This window comes from Cotesia glomerata, linkage group LG5, assembly GCF_020080835.1.
Source record: "Cotesia glomerata isolate CgM1 linkage group LG5, MPM_Cglom_v2.3, whole genome shotgun sequence".
NCBI classification, from domain to species: domain Eukaryota; kingdom Metazoa; phylum Arthropoda; class Insecta; order Hymenoptera; family Braconidae; genus Cotesia; species Cotesia glomerata.
Window position 1 is genome coordinate 25,637,547 of NC_058162.1, and position 20,780 is coordinate 25,658,326.

At 29.2% G+C, this 20,780-nt stretch overlaps 2 protein-coding genes across 2 annotated transcripts; one reads left to right on the plus strand and one right to left on the minus strand.

The window, feature by feature from the left end:
* The first annotated feature begins 681 nt into the window (after positions 1-681).
* LOC123265360 (unconventional myosin ID) lies at positions 682-18,214 on the plus strand. Its single transcript, XM_044729086.1, has 9 exons — positions 682-990; positions 1,607-1,713; positions 2,559-2,754; positions 2,832-3,051; positions 4,599-4,811; positions 4,895-5,470; positions 9,257-9,517; positions 11,067-12,247; positions 17,693-18,214. The coding sequence occupies exons 1-9, from the start codon at positions 902-904 to the stop codon at positions 17,889-17,891; spliced, it is 3,042 nt and encodes a 1,013-aa protein (XP_044585021.1). The 5' UTR covers positions 682-901; the 3' UTR covers positions 17,892-18,214.
* Positions 18,215-19,021: 807 nt separating this feature from the next.
* LOC123265364 lies at positions 19,022-20,771 on the minus strand. The gene has a single exon (XM_044729088.1). The coding sequence runs from the start codon at positions 20,726-20,728 to the stop codon at positions 19,040-19,042; it is 1,689 nt and encodes a 562-aa protein (XP_044585023.1). The 5' UTR covers positions 20,729-20,771; the 3' UTR covers positions 19,022-19,039.
* Between the last annotated feature and the right edge of the window lie 9 nt (positions 20,772-20,780).

The following is a 20,780-nucleotide window of genomic DNA, read 5'->3' on the forward strand; positions in this document are numbered from 1 at the left end:
GTTGACTGCATTTTTTACTGCAAACTATCCCCTTAAAGCTACAGTTTATGTAGATGTAATTTCAGTGCACCCTGGCGGCCATAGATGCAAGCTATGAATCACTTTTTTTTACTGTAGTTGCGTGTCTATAGGAAGGATTACTACACATTTTTATTTTATCTAGTCTGTGGCGCTGATATTCCCCATCGAAAAAAAGTCAGGATCGAAATTTCTGGGCTTACTATAGTTTGTGCTGATAAAATTTAATAATTTTAAGTGAATTAAGTGTTATAATTGATTATAATTAATTAATATCAGTAAAATAAAGTATAAATTACTTTTATAATATATTATTTTGGAAAAAGGAGAACCATATAATTAAATAAAATTTTGCAACCTCGAAATACCGTTCTGCTTACAGTAAACACAGTCGGTAGTCTGGCGCTCCGTTTACAACGGATTTGAACGGAACTTGGCGCCAGATTCTACCGAATCTGTGGATCAGGGTAATGTCTGTCAACTTGAGTGTCATAAAGCTTTCTGTCTTACCGACTTCTTTCTCCCAAGATAAAAGCCACAAAGACTTATATTATAATCGAGGTATGTACACTTAACTATACAAATGCACATAACATAAAACACTTGCTATTAAATTTCTCTGTATTAGTGACGTCACTTATATATATAAAACAATCAGGTGGGGGTAGTATAGTGGCCAGTTGATGGTTTCAATATCAATTCGAATACAACGTACAACCACCCGTTTGTGTTGAGTTGTCGGTTACGCTTGCTCTCCAATGAGTGCCGACAAAAATGTTTATCCGCTAATTAACTTCTCGGCTATCAGTTACAAATTAATAATTAATTCGTGGAGTTAATAAAAATAAAAAGTTAAACCTAAATAGTAATAATTTTTAGGACAATGGCCCAAGAAGAGTCAGTGGGAATTGGGGACTTTGTTCTCCTGGATGAAATAACAGTCTCCAAAGTCGTTGATAACCTTCGCATCAGGTTTGACATATTTATTATTATTATTATTACTATTCTATTGCTTTCGTCTAATAAAATTACCAGGTAATTAAATTATCTACTTACTTACTTAAAATAATATTTTACTCCCGGGTGTGTCAAATTTTATTTAATCCAGCCGCGAAAAAAAAACCTTGAAGTCGGCATTTATTTATTTCTGACCTACTGACAACACTTTTAATGACTCATGACTCGTCATCTTAGATATACCCATCTCCAAAGCTTGTAAATTAAATATATTAGTCACACGACGTCTCGATCTTGATCTGCATATTAACAATTAGCAATTGTAATAATTCATATTGTTGAGTGTTGATTTAATGCTCGTCCTCAAAGCACAACCCATAACGCACCATACCGCTATGATTCTTCAGGCCACAGCCTATCTATGACTCATTTTATTATTTTTATAAATAAGTATTACTTATATATTTTGCTCATATATGTGCCGCTAATGATATTACATTGTTATTATGGATTTAGAGATACGTTATCGGAGGTTAAAAATCTAGACCAGCTGATAATTTATTTTTTATTACTTGTCTCGCTGGTTTTTATTGTCCTAATATTTTTGTTTTTTTTTTTTAATCTTCTTTAGATTCAATGGTGGTAAATATTATACTTATATTGGAGAGGTCTGTGTCAGCGTTAATCCCTACAGGAGTACTAATATTTATGGACCCGAACAGATAAATAAATACAAAAGTAATTTATTTGTTTTTATTAATTTTTTTCTGTTATTAAAATTTTGAAAAAATTATTAGAATTAAAAATTTTTTTTTTATTAAATTTATTTAATAAAAATTTTATTTTTTTTTTTTTTTAATAAAAATTTAAGTAAATTTTGTTTAATAAGAATATTATTATAATTTTTTATTAAAAGAATTTTTTTTTAATAAATATTAAAAATAAAAATTTTATTTTTTTTTTAATAATAATTTTCATAATTTTCTTTTAGTAAAAATTTTATTTAATTTTGTTAATAAGAATTTTATTAAAATTTTTTTTTAATAAGAGTTTTATTAAAATTTTTTTTTAATAAGTTTTATTAAAATTTTTTTTTAATAAAAATTTTATTAAAATTTTATTTTAATGAATTTGAAAAATAAAAATTATATTTTATTTAAACATATATAAATACAAGAGTAATTTATTTGTTTTTATTAATTTTTATTTGTTTGTTATTTGCGTTTTTGAAATTTCAAAAAAATTATTAGAATTTAAAAATTTTTTTTTGATTTAAATTTTATTAGTTATTTAATAAAAATTTTATTTATTTTTTTTTTTTTAAATAAAAATTTAATTTAATTTTTTTAATAAGAATATTATTATAATTTTTTTTTAAAAGAATTTTTTTTTAATAAATTTTAAAAATAAAAATTTTATTTTATTTAAATAAACATTTAAAAATTGATAAATATTTCAATAATATTTTATTTATTTATTTATTTTTATATCTTTAACATATACGTAGAAAGGTTAAAAAAGTATAAAAAAAAATTTAATGCATAAAATGAAGTAAAAAATATTTAAACATATATTTCATACAGACAGAGAATTATTCGAGAATGCGCCTCATATATTTGCAATCGCGGATGCAGTGCATCGTGAAATGAAACAGCAGGGCCGGGACACCTGCATTGTCATAAGCGGTGAGTCTGGTTCAGGGAAAACGGAAGCTAGTAAAATAATAATGAAGTACATCGCTGCAATAACTAATTTGTCCGGTCAACATGAAATTGAGAGGTAATTTTAATATTTAATTTTATTATAATAATAATAATAATAATGTATAATTTTATAAAAAAAAAAAATTTTTTTAGAGTTAAAAATATTTTAATCCAGTCAAATTCAATCCTGGAAGCCTTCGGAAATGCAACGACCAACAGAAATGACAATTCCTCGCGTTTCGGAAAGTATATGGACATTAATTTTGACTTTAAAGGCGATCCATTGGGCGGACACGTAACAAATTACTTGCTTGAAAAGTCACGGGTCGTTTATCAACAAAAAGGCGAGCGCAATTTTCATTGTTTCTATCAAGTAAGTATTATCAGCTTATCATTTATTATCTATTTATTGATAAAATTTGAATTCTTTTATTCAATAACTGCCGTGACTTGTGAACAATAAAGAAATAAAATTTTGCTTTATTAAATAATGAATTTTGTTAAATTGCACTGTACTTTTTTAACTATTGACTTTTTTGAAGATACAAGGTCATTCCGATGTTACATTCATCAAGAGCTTTCATTTGAATACCCACATGTATTTTCGATATATTTTTCATATATACATATATATATAATATATATTTTTAAGATATAAGCTCATCCTGATGTTATATTCATCAAGAGCTTTCATTTGAGTACCCACATACATTTTTGATATATTTTTTATATATACATATATATAAAATATATAAATATATGAAAAATTGATGTGGGTACTCAAAAGAAAAGTCTCGATGAGTGTAACATCAGGATGAGCTTATACCTTTAAAAAGGTCAATAGTTCACAAGATACAAGGTCATTTTTTAATTATTGATATTTTTAAAGATATAAACTCATTCCGATGTTACATTCATTAAGAGCTTTCATTTGAGAACCATTTGGATTTATATATATATATATATATATAGCATATATATATATATATATATATATATATATATATATATATATGAAAAATATATGAAAAATTGATGTAGGTACTCAAATGAAAGGTCTCAATGAATGTAACATTGGGATGAGCTTATATCTTTAAGAATGTCAATATTTAGCAAGATAAAAGGTCATTTCTTAATTATTGATATTTTTAAAAAGATAAACCCATTCCGATGTTACACTCATTGAGACCTTTCATTTGAGTACCCACATGCATTTTTTATATATTTTTCATATATACATATATATATAATATATATAAATATATGAAAAATTGATGTGGGTATTCAAATGAAAGGTCTCGATGAGTGTAACATCGGGATGAGCTTATATCTTTAAAAATGTCAATATTTAACAAGAAAAAAGATCATTTCTTAATTATTGATATTTTTAAAGATATAAGCTCATTCCGATGTTACACTCATCAAGAGCTTTCATTTGAGTACCCACATCAATTTTTCATATATTTATATATATTATATATTTCACAAATACCATATATATAAAATATATAAAAAATACCATGTAGGTACTTAAATGAAAGGTCTCGATGAGTGTAACATCAAGATAATCTTACATCTTTAAAATTGTTAATAATTCACAAGATACAAGGTCATTACTTAGTTATGTATCTAGAGACATTTTTGAATATTATTTTTTTTGAATTTTATCTAATAATCCTTAATTTTGGAATTCCAGCGAAAATATTGATTTTAATATAATTAAATTTTTTTTTAATTTTTATTAAAAAAATTTTATTATAGGACCAAAATTTTCACAGTAATATTAAAAATGCAAATGATTTATTTTTAAAATTTTTAATTTATGTTAGAAGAAGTTAAAAATTTTATTTTTAATTTTTTTTAAAAACCTCTTGCTTCGTAATAAAAATTTCAATTCAAAAAGAATATATATATTTTTAGTTATTGAATGGATGCAGCGAAAATGAATTAAATAAACTGGGTCTGATAGCCGACGCCGGTAGATATTATTACACTAGCCACGGCAAAGATAGTAAAACAAGCGTAAGCGATAGAACAGAGTACAAAGCAGTTGTTTCAGCGATGAGTATTCTCGGTTTCAATTTAAGTGAGATAGAAACAGTCTGGAGTATTATCGCTGGTATTTTGCATTTAGTGAGTATTTTTATCTCTCATAAATAATTATCTATTGCATAATAATAATAATAACAATAACTAATTGAATAAACATTATCAAGGGTAACATAACATTCACATTAGAAGAAGATAAATTAGTAATCGGGAATAAAGGAGCGTTAAATGAGTCCGCGAAGCGTCTGTCAATAAGCCCGAGCGCGTTGAGCACAGCGTTGTCCCAGCGAGTGATAGCAGCTGGAGGCGAGGTTATGCAGAAGAACCACACTCTGGTCGAAGCCGAGTACGGGCGAGACGCTCTCGCAAAAGCGATTTACGAGCGGCTGTTTTCCTGGATAGTGTCCAGAATTAACGGCTCGATAAATGTTGACGAGAGAAATTCATACAAGAGCTACAAGGGAACTCTTATAGGTGTCTTGGATATCTACGGGTTCGAGATTTTCAACACCAACAGCTTCGAGCAGTTCTGTATCAATTACTGCAATGAGAAACTCCAGCAATTGTTCATTGAGCTGGTCCTCAAACGCGAGCAAGAAGAGTACCAGCGTGAAGGGATCACCTGGCAAGCGGTCAACTACTTTAATAATCAGGTTATTTGCGAACTTGTTGAACAGTCTCACAAAGGCATCATTGCTATCATGGACGAAGCTTGCTTGAATGTTGGAAAAGTAACTGATGAGGTAACGTTTGTTTATTCAGGTTTGATGAATTTTTATTTAAGGTTAAGTACCCAGTAGTTGAACAAGTTTCAAAGTAAAACATATTTGACCCTACTTCTAATATATAAAGATGTAATTATTAGTTCAAATTAGTGATTTTCATGAAGATATAAGCAATTTTGAATTGATTGAAGCGCAAAATAACAAAGATAATTGATTATTTATATTTTGACAATGTTTTTAAAATAGACTATCAAAGGAGTAGTAGTTGAACAATCAATTCTGACAAGCCGCAGTAGTTGAACACTACGGGAGTAGGTTGAACTAATAAAATATATCGCGTGCCTAATGCCAAAAGGGCGTATAATTTTTTTTTTTTTTTGGTGCCAATCGTTTTGTAAACATGTTCTAAGCCTAAAAATTAGGAAAACGGTTGACCCTGAAGGCCATCCCTGCAACTTCCCGCTAATTCCATACTTAGGCGCTTAAAATTGCACCAATGACGTTTTTGAGCTCTTCGAGCTCAAAAATACAATTTATGGGTTATTTTGAGCTCTCCGAGCTCAAAGAGATTGCTTTCCTATGCTTTAAAGCTCTTCGAGCTCAAAAGTCTGATAGAGATTTGATAAGACACTATTTTTTGAATTTTTAAACCGCAATAACTTTTGAATGAATAAACCGATTTTTACGCGGTTAGAAGCATTCGACGCAGTTTTTCAAGCCTCACGAAGAATCTCAAATTTTGAATTGATCGCGCTAGGAATTTTGGAGTTATTCCGAAAAAACACTTTTTTCGGTTTTCTTTCGTTCACGATATCTCTCGAACGAATCAACCGATTTTGACCGGACTGGTGGCGATCGACGTGGTTTTTTGAGGTTAAGAGCTGATTAGTTTTTGGAATTGAACCATCAAGCTGTTTAAAAGTTATTCCAAAAAAACCACATTTGAAAAAAATTTTTTTCTTCAGTTTTTTGAAGATTTCTCAAAATCTATTTATCTGAATCGGTCCAAATTGTTTTCAAAATCTAAGTTTGGTCAAGCCCTTTCGAATGGCACCAACCGCGATGAAATCGGTCAAGCCGTTCAAAAGTTATAAGCGGTTCACATACTTTCACACACACACACACACACACACACACACACACACACACACACACACACACACACACACACACACACACACACACACACACACATACAGACACCGTGACAACCTCGCGGGGATAGTCAGGGAAGCTTCCTGTGACCTTTAAACGTCGAGATCTGATGAAAACTCAATTTTTGAAAAACGGGGTGAAAACAATAACTTCCCGATTTTTGAAAATCTTCGATTTTCTTAGCGGGAAGTTAAAAATGAAAATAAAATTTCCAAAGCCAAAAGGGCGTATGTCTCAAGTTATACGACCTTTTGGCTTTAGAACACTGAAAATTTAGTGATCTAAAACCAAAAGGGCGTATAATTTTTAACTTCCCGTTAAAGTGTTTTTCATTCTATACATACATATTATGGATTTTAACTCCAATTTTACGCAACGAAATCGGTGGTTTGAATTTTTAGGCGAGTAGAGCATACCTACGCTCGCGCTAAAAGTATACAATTAAACAAAAATATATCATTTATTGCAGCTATAGCGGGCAAGAAATTATTATAATAAACCGAAGTTAAAAAATACTAGAAAAAACTAATATCAAAATACGGAAAGATTATTGGGGTACAAATCCTGCACCTTCTCAATTGCATCTTTTACATTTTCGTCTGAAAAAAAAAGAAATTTATAAAAAATATGAACATTCTAGTACCCGAAAAAATTTTTAATTCATATGCTTTTTTAATCATTGGTCTGTCCAAGATGATGAAAATTTGAAGTTACTACCATCGAAAATGTTGACTTTTTAAAAATTTTTTTCATACAAACCTTCTCCGGACAATTTTGAAGACTTCGTTTTTCGAAATTTTGAAAAAATCCTGATTGTTTTTTATACGCCCTTTTCCTAAACCGATAATTTCCTAAAGCCAAAAGGGCGTATATTTTAAGATACGCCCTTTTGGCGTTAGTACGTCAAAAATTTTTTTTCTGCAGATCTTTACGTTTCGAGCGATCCTAGAAAGAATGGCAAAAAAAAAATTTTTTATACGCCCTTTTGGCATAAAACCCTATCTAACTGCTGTAATACGCCCTTTTGGCATTAGGCACGCGATATGGTGCTAGGCACACCAAAAATTTTAAACGTTTTATTGAAATATCTAAAGAAATATAACATATTATTGAATAATATTAAAAATAATACTGTCAATATTTAATATGTTCATTTAAAAATGATAAATATTTGTATTTAATTTTTTAATTACAATTTTTATGAATGACAAAGCAAATTTTCAATTATAAATCAAAAAAACTCAATGCAAAACGTTCAATAATTTTTAACTACACTAATTTTTAGTCATAAAATTTATTTGAATTGCAGTAATTAATACAAATGACAATGCTAATCACTAGTCTATAAACCTATTAGAGGTTATAGTGCTGTTAAAATTATACGGCCTCAGCCTGTTCAGGTTATGGGTACCGCTTTGAAAATTTCGAGGTATAGTTGAACGCTAAAATTTAATATAAAAACTCTAATTTATGCCTTTGCAAAAAATATATGTTATTTAAAAAAGACTATTTCATCAGATGGTACAATTTTTTTTACTTGAAATGATGATAAGGTAAAGTACCCAGTACTTGAACAGATTTCAAAGTAAAACTTATTTGACCCTAGGTTTAATATATAAAGATGTAATTATTAGTTCAAATTAGTGATTTTCATGAAAATATTAACAATTTTGAATTGATTAGCAAAATAACAAAGATAATTGATTATTTATATTTTGACAACGTTTTTAAGATAGACTATGAAAGGAGTAGTAGTTGAACAATCAATTCTGATAAGCCGCAGTAGTTGAACACTCTGAGAGCAGTAGTTGAACTAATAAAATTTATGGCAATAGGCACACCAAAAATTTTCAACGTTTTATTGAAATATCTAAAGAAATATAACATATTATTGAATAATATTAAAAATAATACTGTCAATATTTAATATGTTCATTTAAAAATGATAAATATTTGTATTTAATTTTTTAATTACATTTTTTATGAATGACAAAGCAAATTTTCAAATATAAATCAAAAAAACTCTTATCAAAACGTTGAATAATTTTTAACTGCACTAATTTTTAGTCATAAAACTTATTTAAATTGCAGTAATTAATACAAATGACAATGCTAATCACTAGTCTATAAACCTATTAGAGGTTATAGTGCTGTTAAAATTATACGCCCCCAGCCTGTTCAGGTTATGGGTACCGCTTCGAAAATGTCGAGGTATAGTTGAACGCTAAAATTTAATATAAAAATTCTAGTTAATGTCTTTGGAAAAAATATATTTTATTTAGAAAAGACTATTTCATTAGATGGTACAATTTTTTTTACTTAAAATAATTATATACCGTTTTTTTTTTTTACTGATTGTTCGGTTTACGATTTCGTACCTTTTTCATGAAAAAAATAGCATCTACCGGGGATTCTCGACATATCAACTTTTAAGTTAATAAAAATATAATTGTTTTGATTTATAATTGAAAAAACTTACAGGAATCAATTACTGTATTATTTAATAATAATAATATGCGTAAATTACTCATAATAAATTTACGGATTATGTACTATAACAATTCGAAAAGTCTGTTCAAGTATTGGTCCGATTTATATAAGTGATCAAGTACAGGGTACTTTACCTTAATTATTTTTTGCTTGTTTTAGATGTTGCTTGAAGCGATGGATCAGCGATTGGCTAATCACAAACACTTCACCTCTCGGCAATTAAATCCAATGGATAAAGAACTTCAGCATAAAACTCAGTTTAGGATTAAACATTATGCCGGTGATGTTGTTTATAATGTTCATGGGTTTTTGGACAAGAACAAAGATACTTTGTTTCAGGACTTTAAGAGACTTCTTTATAATAGCGATAATAAGATTGTCAGTTCTATGTGGCCTGAAGGAGCTGAAAATATTGCTAAGGTATATTGTTTTGGTTTTTGATTAGAATGTAGAAAATTTTTTTAGCTAAACAATTTTAATTTAATTCAAGTTTTTTATTATTATTTGAGATTAAAATTTAAAAAATTGGAAATAATAACTGGAATTAAGAAATAACCCTGTATCTCGTGAACTATTGACATTTTTGAAGATATAAGCTAATCTCGATGTTACACTCATCAAGACCTTTCATTTGAGTACCCACATCAATTTTTCATATATTTATATATAATATATATGTATGTATGAAAAATATATAAAAATGCATGTGGGTACTCAAATGAAAGCTCTTGATGAGTGTAACATCAGGATGAACTTACATCTTTAAAATTATTAATAATTAAGAAATTACATTGTATTTTGTCAACTACTGACATTTTTAAAGATATAAGCTCATTCCGATGTTATACTCATCAAGACCTTTCATTTGAATACCTACATCAATTTTTCATATATTTATATATATTATATCTATGTATATATGAAAAATATATCAAACATGCATGTGGGTACTCAAATGAAAGCTCTCAATGAGTGTAACATCGAAATGAGCTTACATCTTTAAAATTATCAATAATTAAGAAATAACCTTGTATCTTGTCAACTATTGACATTTTTAAAGATATAAGCTCATCCTGATGTTGCACTCATCAGAACCTTTCATTTGAGTACCCACATCAATTTTTCATATATTTCATATATTTATATATATTATATATATATGTATATATGAAAAATATATAAAAAATGCATGTGGGTACTCAAATGAAAGCTCTTGATGAGTGTAACATCAGGATGAACTTACATCTTTAAAATTATTAATAATTAAGAAATTACATTGTATTTTGTCAACTACTGACATTTTTAAAGATATAAGCTCATTCCGATGTTATACTCATCAAGACCTTTCATTTGAATACCTACATCAATTTTTCATATATTTATATATATTATATATATGTATATATGAAAAATATATCAAACATGCATGTGGGTACTCAAATGAAAGCTCTCGATGAGTGTAACATCGAAATGAGCTTACATCTTTAAAATTATTAATAATTAAGAAATAACCTTGTATCTTGTCAACTATTGACATTTTTAAAGATATAAGCTCATCCTGATGTTACACTCATCAGGACCTTTCATTTGAGTACCCAGATCAATTTTTCATATATTTCATATATTTATATATATTATATATATGTATATATGAAAAATATATAAAAAATGCATGTGGGTACTCAAATGAAAGCTCTTGATGAGTGTAACATCAGGATGAGCTTATATCTTTAAAAACGTCAATATTTAACAAAAGTCATTATTTAATAAAGCAAAATTTTATCTGTTTATAATTCACAAGTCAACGCAGTCGCATAGTGACTGCAAGGTTGCTAGTTATTATTTCCAATTTTTTAAATTTTAATCTCAAATAATAATTTAAAGGACCCAGGATTATTATTATTATTATTTCTGATTTTTTAATTTGAATTTTAAATAATAATAATAATAAATAACTTATTTATTACAGACAACAAAGAGGCCTTTGACAGCAGGAACATTATTCAAAAATTCAATAGTAGCTTTAATAAAAAACCTAACCAGCAAAGAGCCATTCTACATAAGATGCATAAAACCAAACGAAGTTAAATCTCCCGTAGTATTTGACGAAGAAAGAGTAGAGCATCAGGTCCGGTATCTAGGATTAGTAGAAAACATTTTAGTCCGCCGCGCGGGATTTGTCTATCGTCAACGCTACGACAGATTTTTAAAGCGCTACAAAATGATATCTCAGTACACGTGGCCGAATTTCCGCGGTGGAAATGACAAAGAAGCGGTGCGTACACTGATGGAAGAAAAAGGATTCGCTCATGACGTTAAATACGGACACACTAAAATATTTATCCGCTCGCCACGAACTTTATTCGCGCTTGAGAAAGCAAGGAGTGATTTGATACCGGGTATCGTAGTCCTATTGCAGAAGCAATGGCGCGGTTACCTGTGTCGGATGAAATACAAGAAAATGAAAGCCGTGTTGGTTATGGTGAAGCACTACCGACGCTACAAGCAACGCTCGTACATCTGCGAGCTCCAAAAGACCTTTAAAACCGCCAAGACGATGCGCAATTACGGCAAATTGTTGCCTTGGCCGCATGAGAATTACGCAATAAGACCGGTGATTCCCGCTTTGAAGATGATGTACGCGCGTTGGCGGGCCTGGATGATCCTACGCGTGATTCCACGCGAAGATTGGCCGCAGTTGAGGTTAAAAATGGCCGCTGGTGCTGCCCTCAGGCCTAAGAGACAGTACTGGGGCCAGGAGAGACGCTGGGAAGGGAATTATCTTGCTAAGCCTGATGAAAATCCTCAGTACAATGTCTTTAATTCTTCTATTAATAATTTGAAGAATACTGATCATTTTAAGACTGTCCTATTCAGTGCCTTTATTAAAAAAACTAACAAGTTTGACAAGCAAGCTGATCGTGTTCTGGTTGTCACTGAACACGCCATCTATAAATTAGAGAGTTCAAAATTTAAAAATATGAAAAAGGGGATTCCCATTGCGGAAATTACGGGACTAAGTGTCTCACCTGGGAAAGATCAGCTGATTACTATTCACTCTAATAAAGGCAATGATTTTATTTTTGCCATCACTGCCAAGGAGAATCGCGTTGGAGAACTTGTTGGTGTTCTTTGTACCAGATATTACCAGTAAGTATTTTTAAAAAAATTATTTTTCTGTTTTAAGGTTGTACGGACACTAATGCACTTTTGAAGATCAGAAGCTAATTTTTTTATATGTTATAAATAGCTATCTTATACGTCTAAATTAATTTTTTGGAAAAGATTAGTCGAAGGGTTATTGTTTAATAAATTATTAAAAAATAGAAATTTAACATGTAGGTTATAGAGACTGTTGACGAGATGCACATTTATCGATTTATGTGGCTAATCCATAGGAAGATTAAAAAACAAAAAACTTATTTTAAATCAATCAACTTTCATAGATTACATTAAAATTAAAATTAATATTTTCTGCCGAAGACTTTTAAAGCTATTTTAATTCAAAAGATCAGAAATTCACAAAAATATCAGTCCGACATACTTAAAAATAATTAAACCACGTGATTCAGCGCAGTGTGGCAACGTTGCACAGAATAGAACGCGCCAACTTTGAATTTTAACTTTTTCTCTGTATTTCATGGAGTTTTTTCGCGCTTTTACTGACATTATTTTTCCAATTTACAATACTTTTTCTTGCAAATTTCCCATTGTGTCTAAATTGATTTGCATTACTCATTCTGCTATTACAAATAACCTCTTACAACTTAACACTAACTCAGCTACCCAGCGAGGTAAATATAAACAGCTGTTAAGCGCGATGTTGCCAGGTCTAAGTTTTGTGAAAAAATACTCGAGTCAAACGTTAACTATTTATTGTTTTTGTTAATTAAATTAATTTATTTATTTAAATAATAATATTGTTAGATAACTGTTAAATTATAGTAATGAATTTTCGTATTAAAATTTTTAATTTTTATAAAAAAAAAATTTAGATTCTATTATGACTTACGGGGTACTGTCCGTGCAACCTTAAGGGGTTATACGCAGTCGCAAAGCTAAAAAAACAACATTTTTCTATGAATTTTTTCTAGACACAGTTTTTAATTATCAATTACAAGTGATGGTTATTTAAATAGAGCCTACTTTCAAGAATACAATAGCGCGTCAATCATGTAAAAATATAAATGTGCACCGCTCCTGTAGAAGATGTTCTGAACGACCTCTAAAAAAAAGGCGCTTGGCGGTGATCTCCATTTCGGTGGTTTAGATTATCTGAAATAAAAAAATATGGTGAATTCTTTTACAGGATAGATTAATGCAGGTATTGGACGAAGGAATAAGAAAAATTTTGATTTTTGACAAAATGGCGTCTATTTGTAAAAAATTTTTCGTTTTTGTTGAAAAACAATTTTCCAAATTGTTAAAAAAAAAACAGTAATAATTTTTTTGAATCTTATTCCTTCGTCCAATACCTGCATTAATCTATCCTGTAAAAGAATTTACCATATTTTTTGATTTCAGATAATCCAAACCACCGAAATGGAGATCACCGCCAAGTGCCTTTTTTTTAGAGGTCGTTCAGAACATCTTCTACAGGAGCGGTGCACATTTATATTTTTACATGATTGACGCGCTATTGTATTCTTGAAAGTAGGCTCTATTTAAATAACCATCACTTGTAATTGATAATTAAAAACTGTGTCTAGAAAAAATTCATAAAAAAATGTTGTTTTTTTAGCTTTGCAACTGCGTATAACCCCTTAAGGTTGTTCGGACACTAATGCACTTGTAAAGATCAAAAGCTAATTTTTTGATATGTTTTAAATTGCTATTTCATACATCTAAATTAATTTTTTGGAATAGATCTGACGAAGGGTTATCGTTTAATAAATTATTGAAAAATTGAAATTTAACATGTAGTCTATAGAGACTATTGGCGGATTACACATATATCGATTTATGTGACTACCTCATAGGAAGATTAAAAAACAAAAAACTTGTATTTCAGTCAATCAACTTTCGTAGAATACCTCAAAAATAAAATGAAAATTTTCTGACGAAGGCTTTTAAAGATATTTTAATGCAAAAGATCAGAAATTCACGAAAATTTCACTCCGATATACAATCATGGTCATTAATTTAAGCATGTTTTTTATATTACTGAAAAATTGCCATTTGTAAACTCGAATGTTTATAAACTATAAATTTGAAAATTAGTTGATAATGTCATTTGTAAAATTAGTCGCAAATAAAAAATAATATTAATGAAATTAGCGAAATGGAAATATCACCAAATATAAATTCAGTCATTTATAAAATAGCGAAAAACAAAAATCTGTAGCTACGTGAATTTAGCCAATTCTTACTGCAGAAACTTATAAAATTAGTCGATTGTAAACTTTACGAATTGTAAAATTAGCCGTTTTGCACGACTCATGATGCGAAGCATCAGAGATTGCTTTACGATCGAAAAATTTTTTTCGCCTCATTTTAACAACTATTTTTAGTATTATAGCCTTGTTAGTTCACGGAATCAAGATATTTTGCATACTATTGTCGAGATAATTTAATGGAGATTAATTCCATACTTTCTAAAAATTGATTTACTGCAATAGAAACGGAAAAAACATCAAAATAGGTTAAAAAATTTTCCTGTCTGCCATGTATGAAACCCCGGAAACACTGTAACTTGTGAAAAAATCAATTATTTGAGTTAAATGTTTTTTTTTAATTCTAATCGACGATTGTAAGTCACTGAATGCGAATGGTTAATTAATTCAGTGTCGTTTAATTACAATTAATAAAAAACGAAAACTACAAGACTGTATATCTATATATATCCATGTAAAATTAACATGGATGGTGATATATCTATATCTATAGATATTATGTACAGCTGTTTTTTCGGCAATTAATTTTGAACAAGTTTTTTTTTTTTTTTTTTTTTTTTTTTTATATTTCATAATTAAATGAGCATTATGAGTCGTGCACTTTTGGATTTTCCAAACTAATTTCAATCGACAAAATTATTGACACCCCTAGTGCGCATGTGCCATCAGTCATTTGATCTAAATACAATAAGTCAGGTCTGAAAAAAGGAGTTACGATAACGTCTATACTCACCTGTTAATATCAGATGCACCCTTAATTTTGTGTTCCAATTATTGGCACCAATTATTTTGTAATTAATAACTATTCAGTTAAATGTAAATATCTGATAAGATAAAAGCCCCAATTATTGACACTATTAGAGACAAAGTTATGATTTGATTTTTTTTTAAGCAATCAAATATCAATTTCGTTAAATTTTGTTTGTGGTAATGTCTTAAGTAATGTTTTTACTAATCAAATTTTTTAAAATTATAATCATTGATACTTACTAATTAATTTTAAATAGTTAAATAGATTTTCCGGATACACCAATTATTGGCAGGTTAAAAAACTGATTGATCTAATTATTGACATACCTTCACACCAATTATTGACACTTCTACTAAGCATGCCTACAATCGTCTGCTTATTCTTATTTACCCGAGAAAAAATATTTATATATAAATTGGTTATATATGAAAAATGGCCAAATATAATCATATCTAATCATATATAATTATATATAACAATATTTAATTATATATTTATTACATCTAATTAATTATTGGGTTAATTTTATGGATATAGTATTTAATATGGTCCTACGCAATTCTCTGTAACCAATTATAATGCAAAAAAAAATATCTAGCTATAATTTTACGGCTATAACACCAGCGGTCACCCATCCAACTATTTCTGTCTGCTGTGCTGCTGTCTTAGATGACAATGATTCTATGATCTACATAATTTATCATATGAGTTTATCATAAATATAATATAAAAATTGATTTTATAATATATTTGGATAGTCATAATTCATAATTTATTTATTTGACCGAATCTCATTATAATATAACACTTATTTAAATAATAAAATAAATAATGATTTTACTATTAGGTAGTAGCAGAGCAGACCAAAACATCTCATAGGAAATGTAACAAATTTTGTATTTCAGAATTATTTAAACGTAATTATAAACATCATTTTACACTTTTCGTGATTACCAAAAAAAAATTTTTTTTCAAAGAAAAAATTTTTATATATGTTAATTATATATACTTATATATAATTATATATGGGATTATATATAATCTTGGATGGCTGTATATTGCTCTATATATGGTCATTTATAATTATATATGATTATATATGACCTCATATACAATTCCATATATAATCATGTATGATTATATATAACTATATATAATTATATATGGAACTATATATAATCTTGCTTGGCTGTATATTGCTCCATATATAGTCATATATAATTATATATGATTATATATGACCTCATATACAATTCCATATATAATCATGTATGGTTATATATGATTATATATGGAACTATATCATCTTGATTGGTTTTATATTGCTCCATATATAGTCATACATAATTATATATGATTATATATAACCTCATATACAATTCGGTATATACTCATGTATGATTATATATACTTATATATAATTGTATATGGAACTATATATAATCCTGCATGGCTGTATATTGCTCCATACATAGTTATATATAATTATATATAATCTTATATACAATTCCATATATAATCATGTATGATTATATATAATTATATATGATTATATATAATTGTATATAATTATATATGTGATTCCATATATAGTCATATATAATTATATATAATATATAAAATTCCATATATAATCATGTATGATTATATATAATTGTATATAATTATATATGTGATTCCATATATATATATATATATATATATATATATATATATATATATATATATATATATATATATATATATATATAGTCATATATGATTATATAGAAACATTTTTTCTCGGGTATCCAAACTTATTATTAAGTAATCAATTTTATTAAAGTATATTAATAATAATTTCCATAAATAATTAATTACTTTTAAAAATATAAAAATTTATTTTAAAATAATTTATTGAATCAGAAGAGTTAAAACTCTTACAGTTAATTTTTTAGGTTAAAGTCAAAAAATGGCGTCTTAGCGCTGTCGAATGGCTGTCAATATGAGATTCAACTTAAAAATTATCAACTAGTTATTGACACCCATTATTTAAATATTATAAAGCATACAATTAATTTCGATTATTCAATTTTATAAATTTTTCATATATTGTTAATTAAAAAAAAAAAAAAGATGATATTATTAGATGAAGAAATGAATTTAAACTCGGCATTTAAAAAAAATGCTTTTCTAATCAAAGTTGTTAAGAAAATAAACGTTCGTCAGCTGGTTTGATGAACTGGTGGTATTATTTTTTTTTTTAATAATTAATATTTAATATTTTGAACTGTAATTTTTTTCAATTTTTCAATTAATTAGAATTTAATAAAAATTTATATGATAGTTATTCTCATTACAGATGATTAAATATATTTAAAAATAATTTAGGGTGTCAATACTTAGACTCCTGTCACTAATTGGTGCCTTTACCTTCTCTTATTTTTTTAATTGTTGATTTTTATTATTTAGATTAAGAGGTAATGATCTGCAAGTGACGGTCGACTCGAGATTCAAGTGTATGGTGGGCAACAAAAGCAGAGTGTTGCGCGTGGAAGTACGACCGGAAACACCAACGCCATCTTTCATCAAAGAAGGCGATCAAATTATTTTTTTAGTCCCTCCGTCAGCTGACATTGTTGATAATGGCGTCAATCGATCGAAGACTTAAATTTTTTATTATTAAATAATATATTTGTACAAAATAATTATTATTGTTAAGTATTGTATTTGATATATATTTATATATATATATTTTTCTATTAATTTTTTTTGTAAAACAAAAATTATGTACTTAAATAACTTTTATGACGTCACTCGAGAGGTTATGTTATGATTTATGGTTATATTTACTCAAATGTAAATAGTTAGGTTTAACGCTGGCCGATAAATATTTAATATCAAATATTAATATTAAATATATTGTTAAACAATCAAATGCTTCCGTAAGTGCCTCTGTCAATAATAAATAAATAAAAATGATATATATTATATATTTTTTTGTTCGGTTTTAAAAACACCCGACTCTTCATACTGAAGTTAACTGACAGAAATTTTATTATTTTATAGTAATTAAATTATTATCAAATAAATTTTATAAAAAAGTGAAAATCAAAAAAAATTTTTTTTTTATTTTATAACAATTAAATTATTATAAAAAATGACATTAAAGTCAGCTGTAGATAATTTTTTAATTTTTTTCAATAAATAAATCATTTCTGAAAAATTATTTATAAAAAATTGCATTTGTAATTTTTTAAAATTTCTACGCGTCAATTTTTTGTTCTCATTTTTTTTTTGCCATAATTTATTTGTTAAAAAAATTTTCAAAATTATCAAATATCTGCTTAATTGATTCTCATTAATAAAAATTATGAGTGGAAATTTTTTAAAGCATTTTTTTAATGTAATTAATTAGTTATAATAATAAAAATAACTGACAAAAATTTTTTTATTATTTTATAACAATTTAATTATTATAAATAAAAATAAAAAAAAATTCACAGCTAACTTCAGTATGATATAATAAAATTAGCCGACATTTTTGATTTTTCTTAATTTATTAAATTAAAACTAAAAAAAAATTTTTTTTAAATTGCACTTAGTTTTTTAAAATTAAAAAAAATTTTTTTTATTTTTTTCGTAATAACTTTATTAATAAAAAAAAATTATAAAAATTTTAAAATGTCGGCTAACTTTATTTTCATCAGATTACAAAGTTCCGAACAATTTGTAGGTTATCCGCCATTTTTCAATCTTTTAAAGTGTCCACCCACAAAAATATAAATAAATTAACAATGCTTATACATATATTAATATTTATACTGAAGTAGAATCTTCACTGTCTGTATCGCAATCGATTCCATATAACCTACAAATATCAGTTTCGGAGAATTCCGAATTAATAGCGACCTGATATTTAGTTTCTCCATTCCCGGAGGGTTTAATTCTCACACAAGTATCTTTAGGGCTCGTCTTGCTCTGTTGGTTACCCAATCCCGGCAAGGTAACCTCTCCAATATTCTCCTTGATCTCAGGATACTTTCTCGTGGCACCTCTAGAAGGGGAATTAATTCTCTTTTTATTTTTCTCCGGACTCTTATTCATTTTACAAATATTCTGGTTGTTAAGCTTGAGCACGTGATTCTTGTCGGTATCAAATTTCTTCCCGGGAGTCTCGAGGCACTTTTTCATCCACTTGGGCGCCTCGCTTCCATAAACATGAGTCTTCTTCATGTACTTTGGACTGGAGAGTATCATAGGTATCTCAGTTTCAATAACCGTGGTAATAACCTGTTCGTTCTCATCAAAGTTGCTTTCAAGATACTTCTTTTTGGGTAACTTAACACTGAGCTTGCCAATAACTTCCGTCGGCTCGTCTTTCGTGTCATAAGTGTACGAATAGTGTCTCTGAATATGTTTAGGCTTTACATCATCAGTCCCAGAATTCTGCTCTACCTTATCGACCTCGACCTCTGTTTTACCATCAGTCGCTGAAATTTCTTTATCATCACCCTCCTGACTGGTCTCCTGATGAACAATGGTCTGTCTGAGCCCAGCGATGCTGTGGCGCTGTTTCGACGGCGGATCGAGCAACCTCCTCAAGCTGGCGCTGCGGATTTCCGGGACGGACATCCGTTCCCTCGGAGAAGTCGCAGGAACCGGCAAAGGAAGCGGTGCGATCGGAGTTTTGAGAATAGGCGCGAGGAACTGTCGATCCGATGGAGGCATCAGAGGTGTCGCTGTAGCGACAATCACACTCTCGAGACCATCAGTCGGTAAGTGTCCGTTTTTACCCAACCCATGCTCAAAAATCGGCGAGCTAACGATCGGTAAGAGCCTCCTGACTCTATTATCAGGGTTCAGTTGACTATCAAGACTAAATCTCTGCTTTGGAGACCCAGCAATAAGCTTCAGATCGTTCTGGGTCTCCAATTCCGGAATGGAGAACCGGTCTCGGTTCCCCTTCGGTTCCTTGTACCGGAACCGGGTTCCAAAGTCTAGAGAAGCGAGCCGCTCGCGCTGACTTACCTTAACAGCCGGTCCGAAGCGTTTCTGCTTTATCGGCGAGAGCAGACCAATTGGCTTCTCGTTCCAGGTACTCAGCAAGCAGGGTTGGGACAACCTCTGGTGCTGCATCCGTGGAGGATAGTAGTCTCCGGTGACCAGAGTCGGCTGGGACAGCCGCTCGCGTTTGTTCGGGTCTGGAGCTCTTAGCATTCGCCGGATGTCCGGCTGCGACAACCTGGACCCACGATGGCCGCCATAGTACTTGGCATTTTCTGTGAGTTGCATTGTGTGGACATTTGGGATGGATAGACGCTCTTCTTGCTGGGGGATGTTGATGCTGGTGTCTCCGGAAGTTCGGAGGCTGGAGTAGGAAAGCTTGTGGCCCTTGATGCTGGTGAAACTCATCCCCGAGAAGCTGGAGTACAGAGTTGGCTGGGACATACGGATTCGTCGGTCAGGTGACACGCTGTGCCGGTGGATGTCGCTGTAAGGTATCATCAAGGTCGGTAAGTTAGGTTGCGAGTACCGGCTTCGCTGGCTGGCTGGGGAG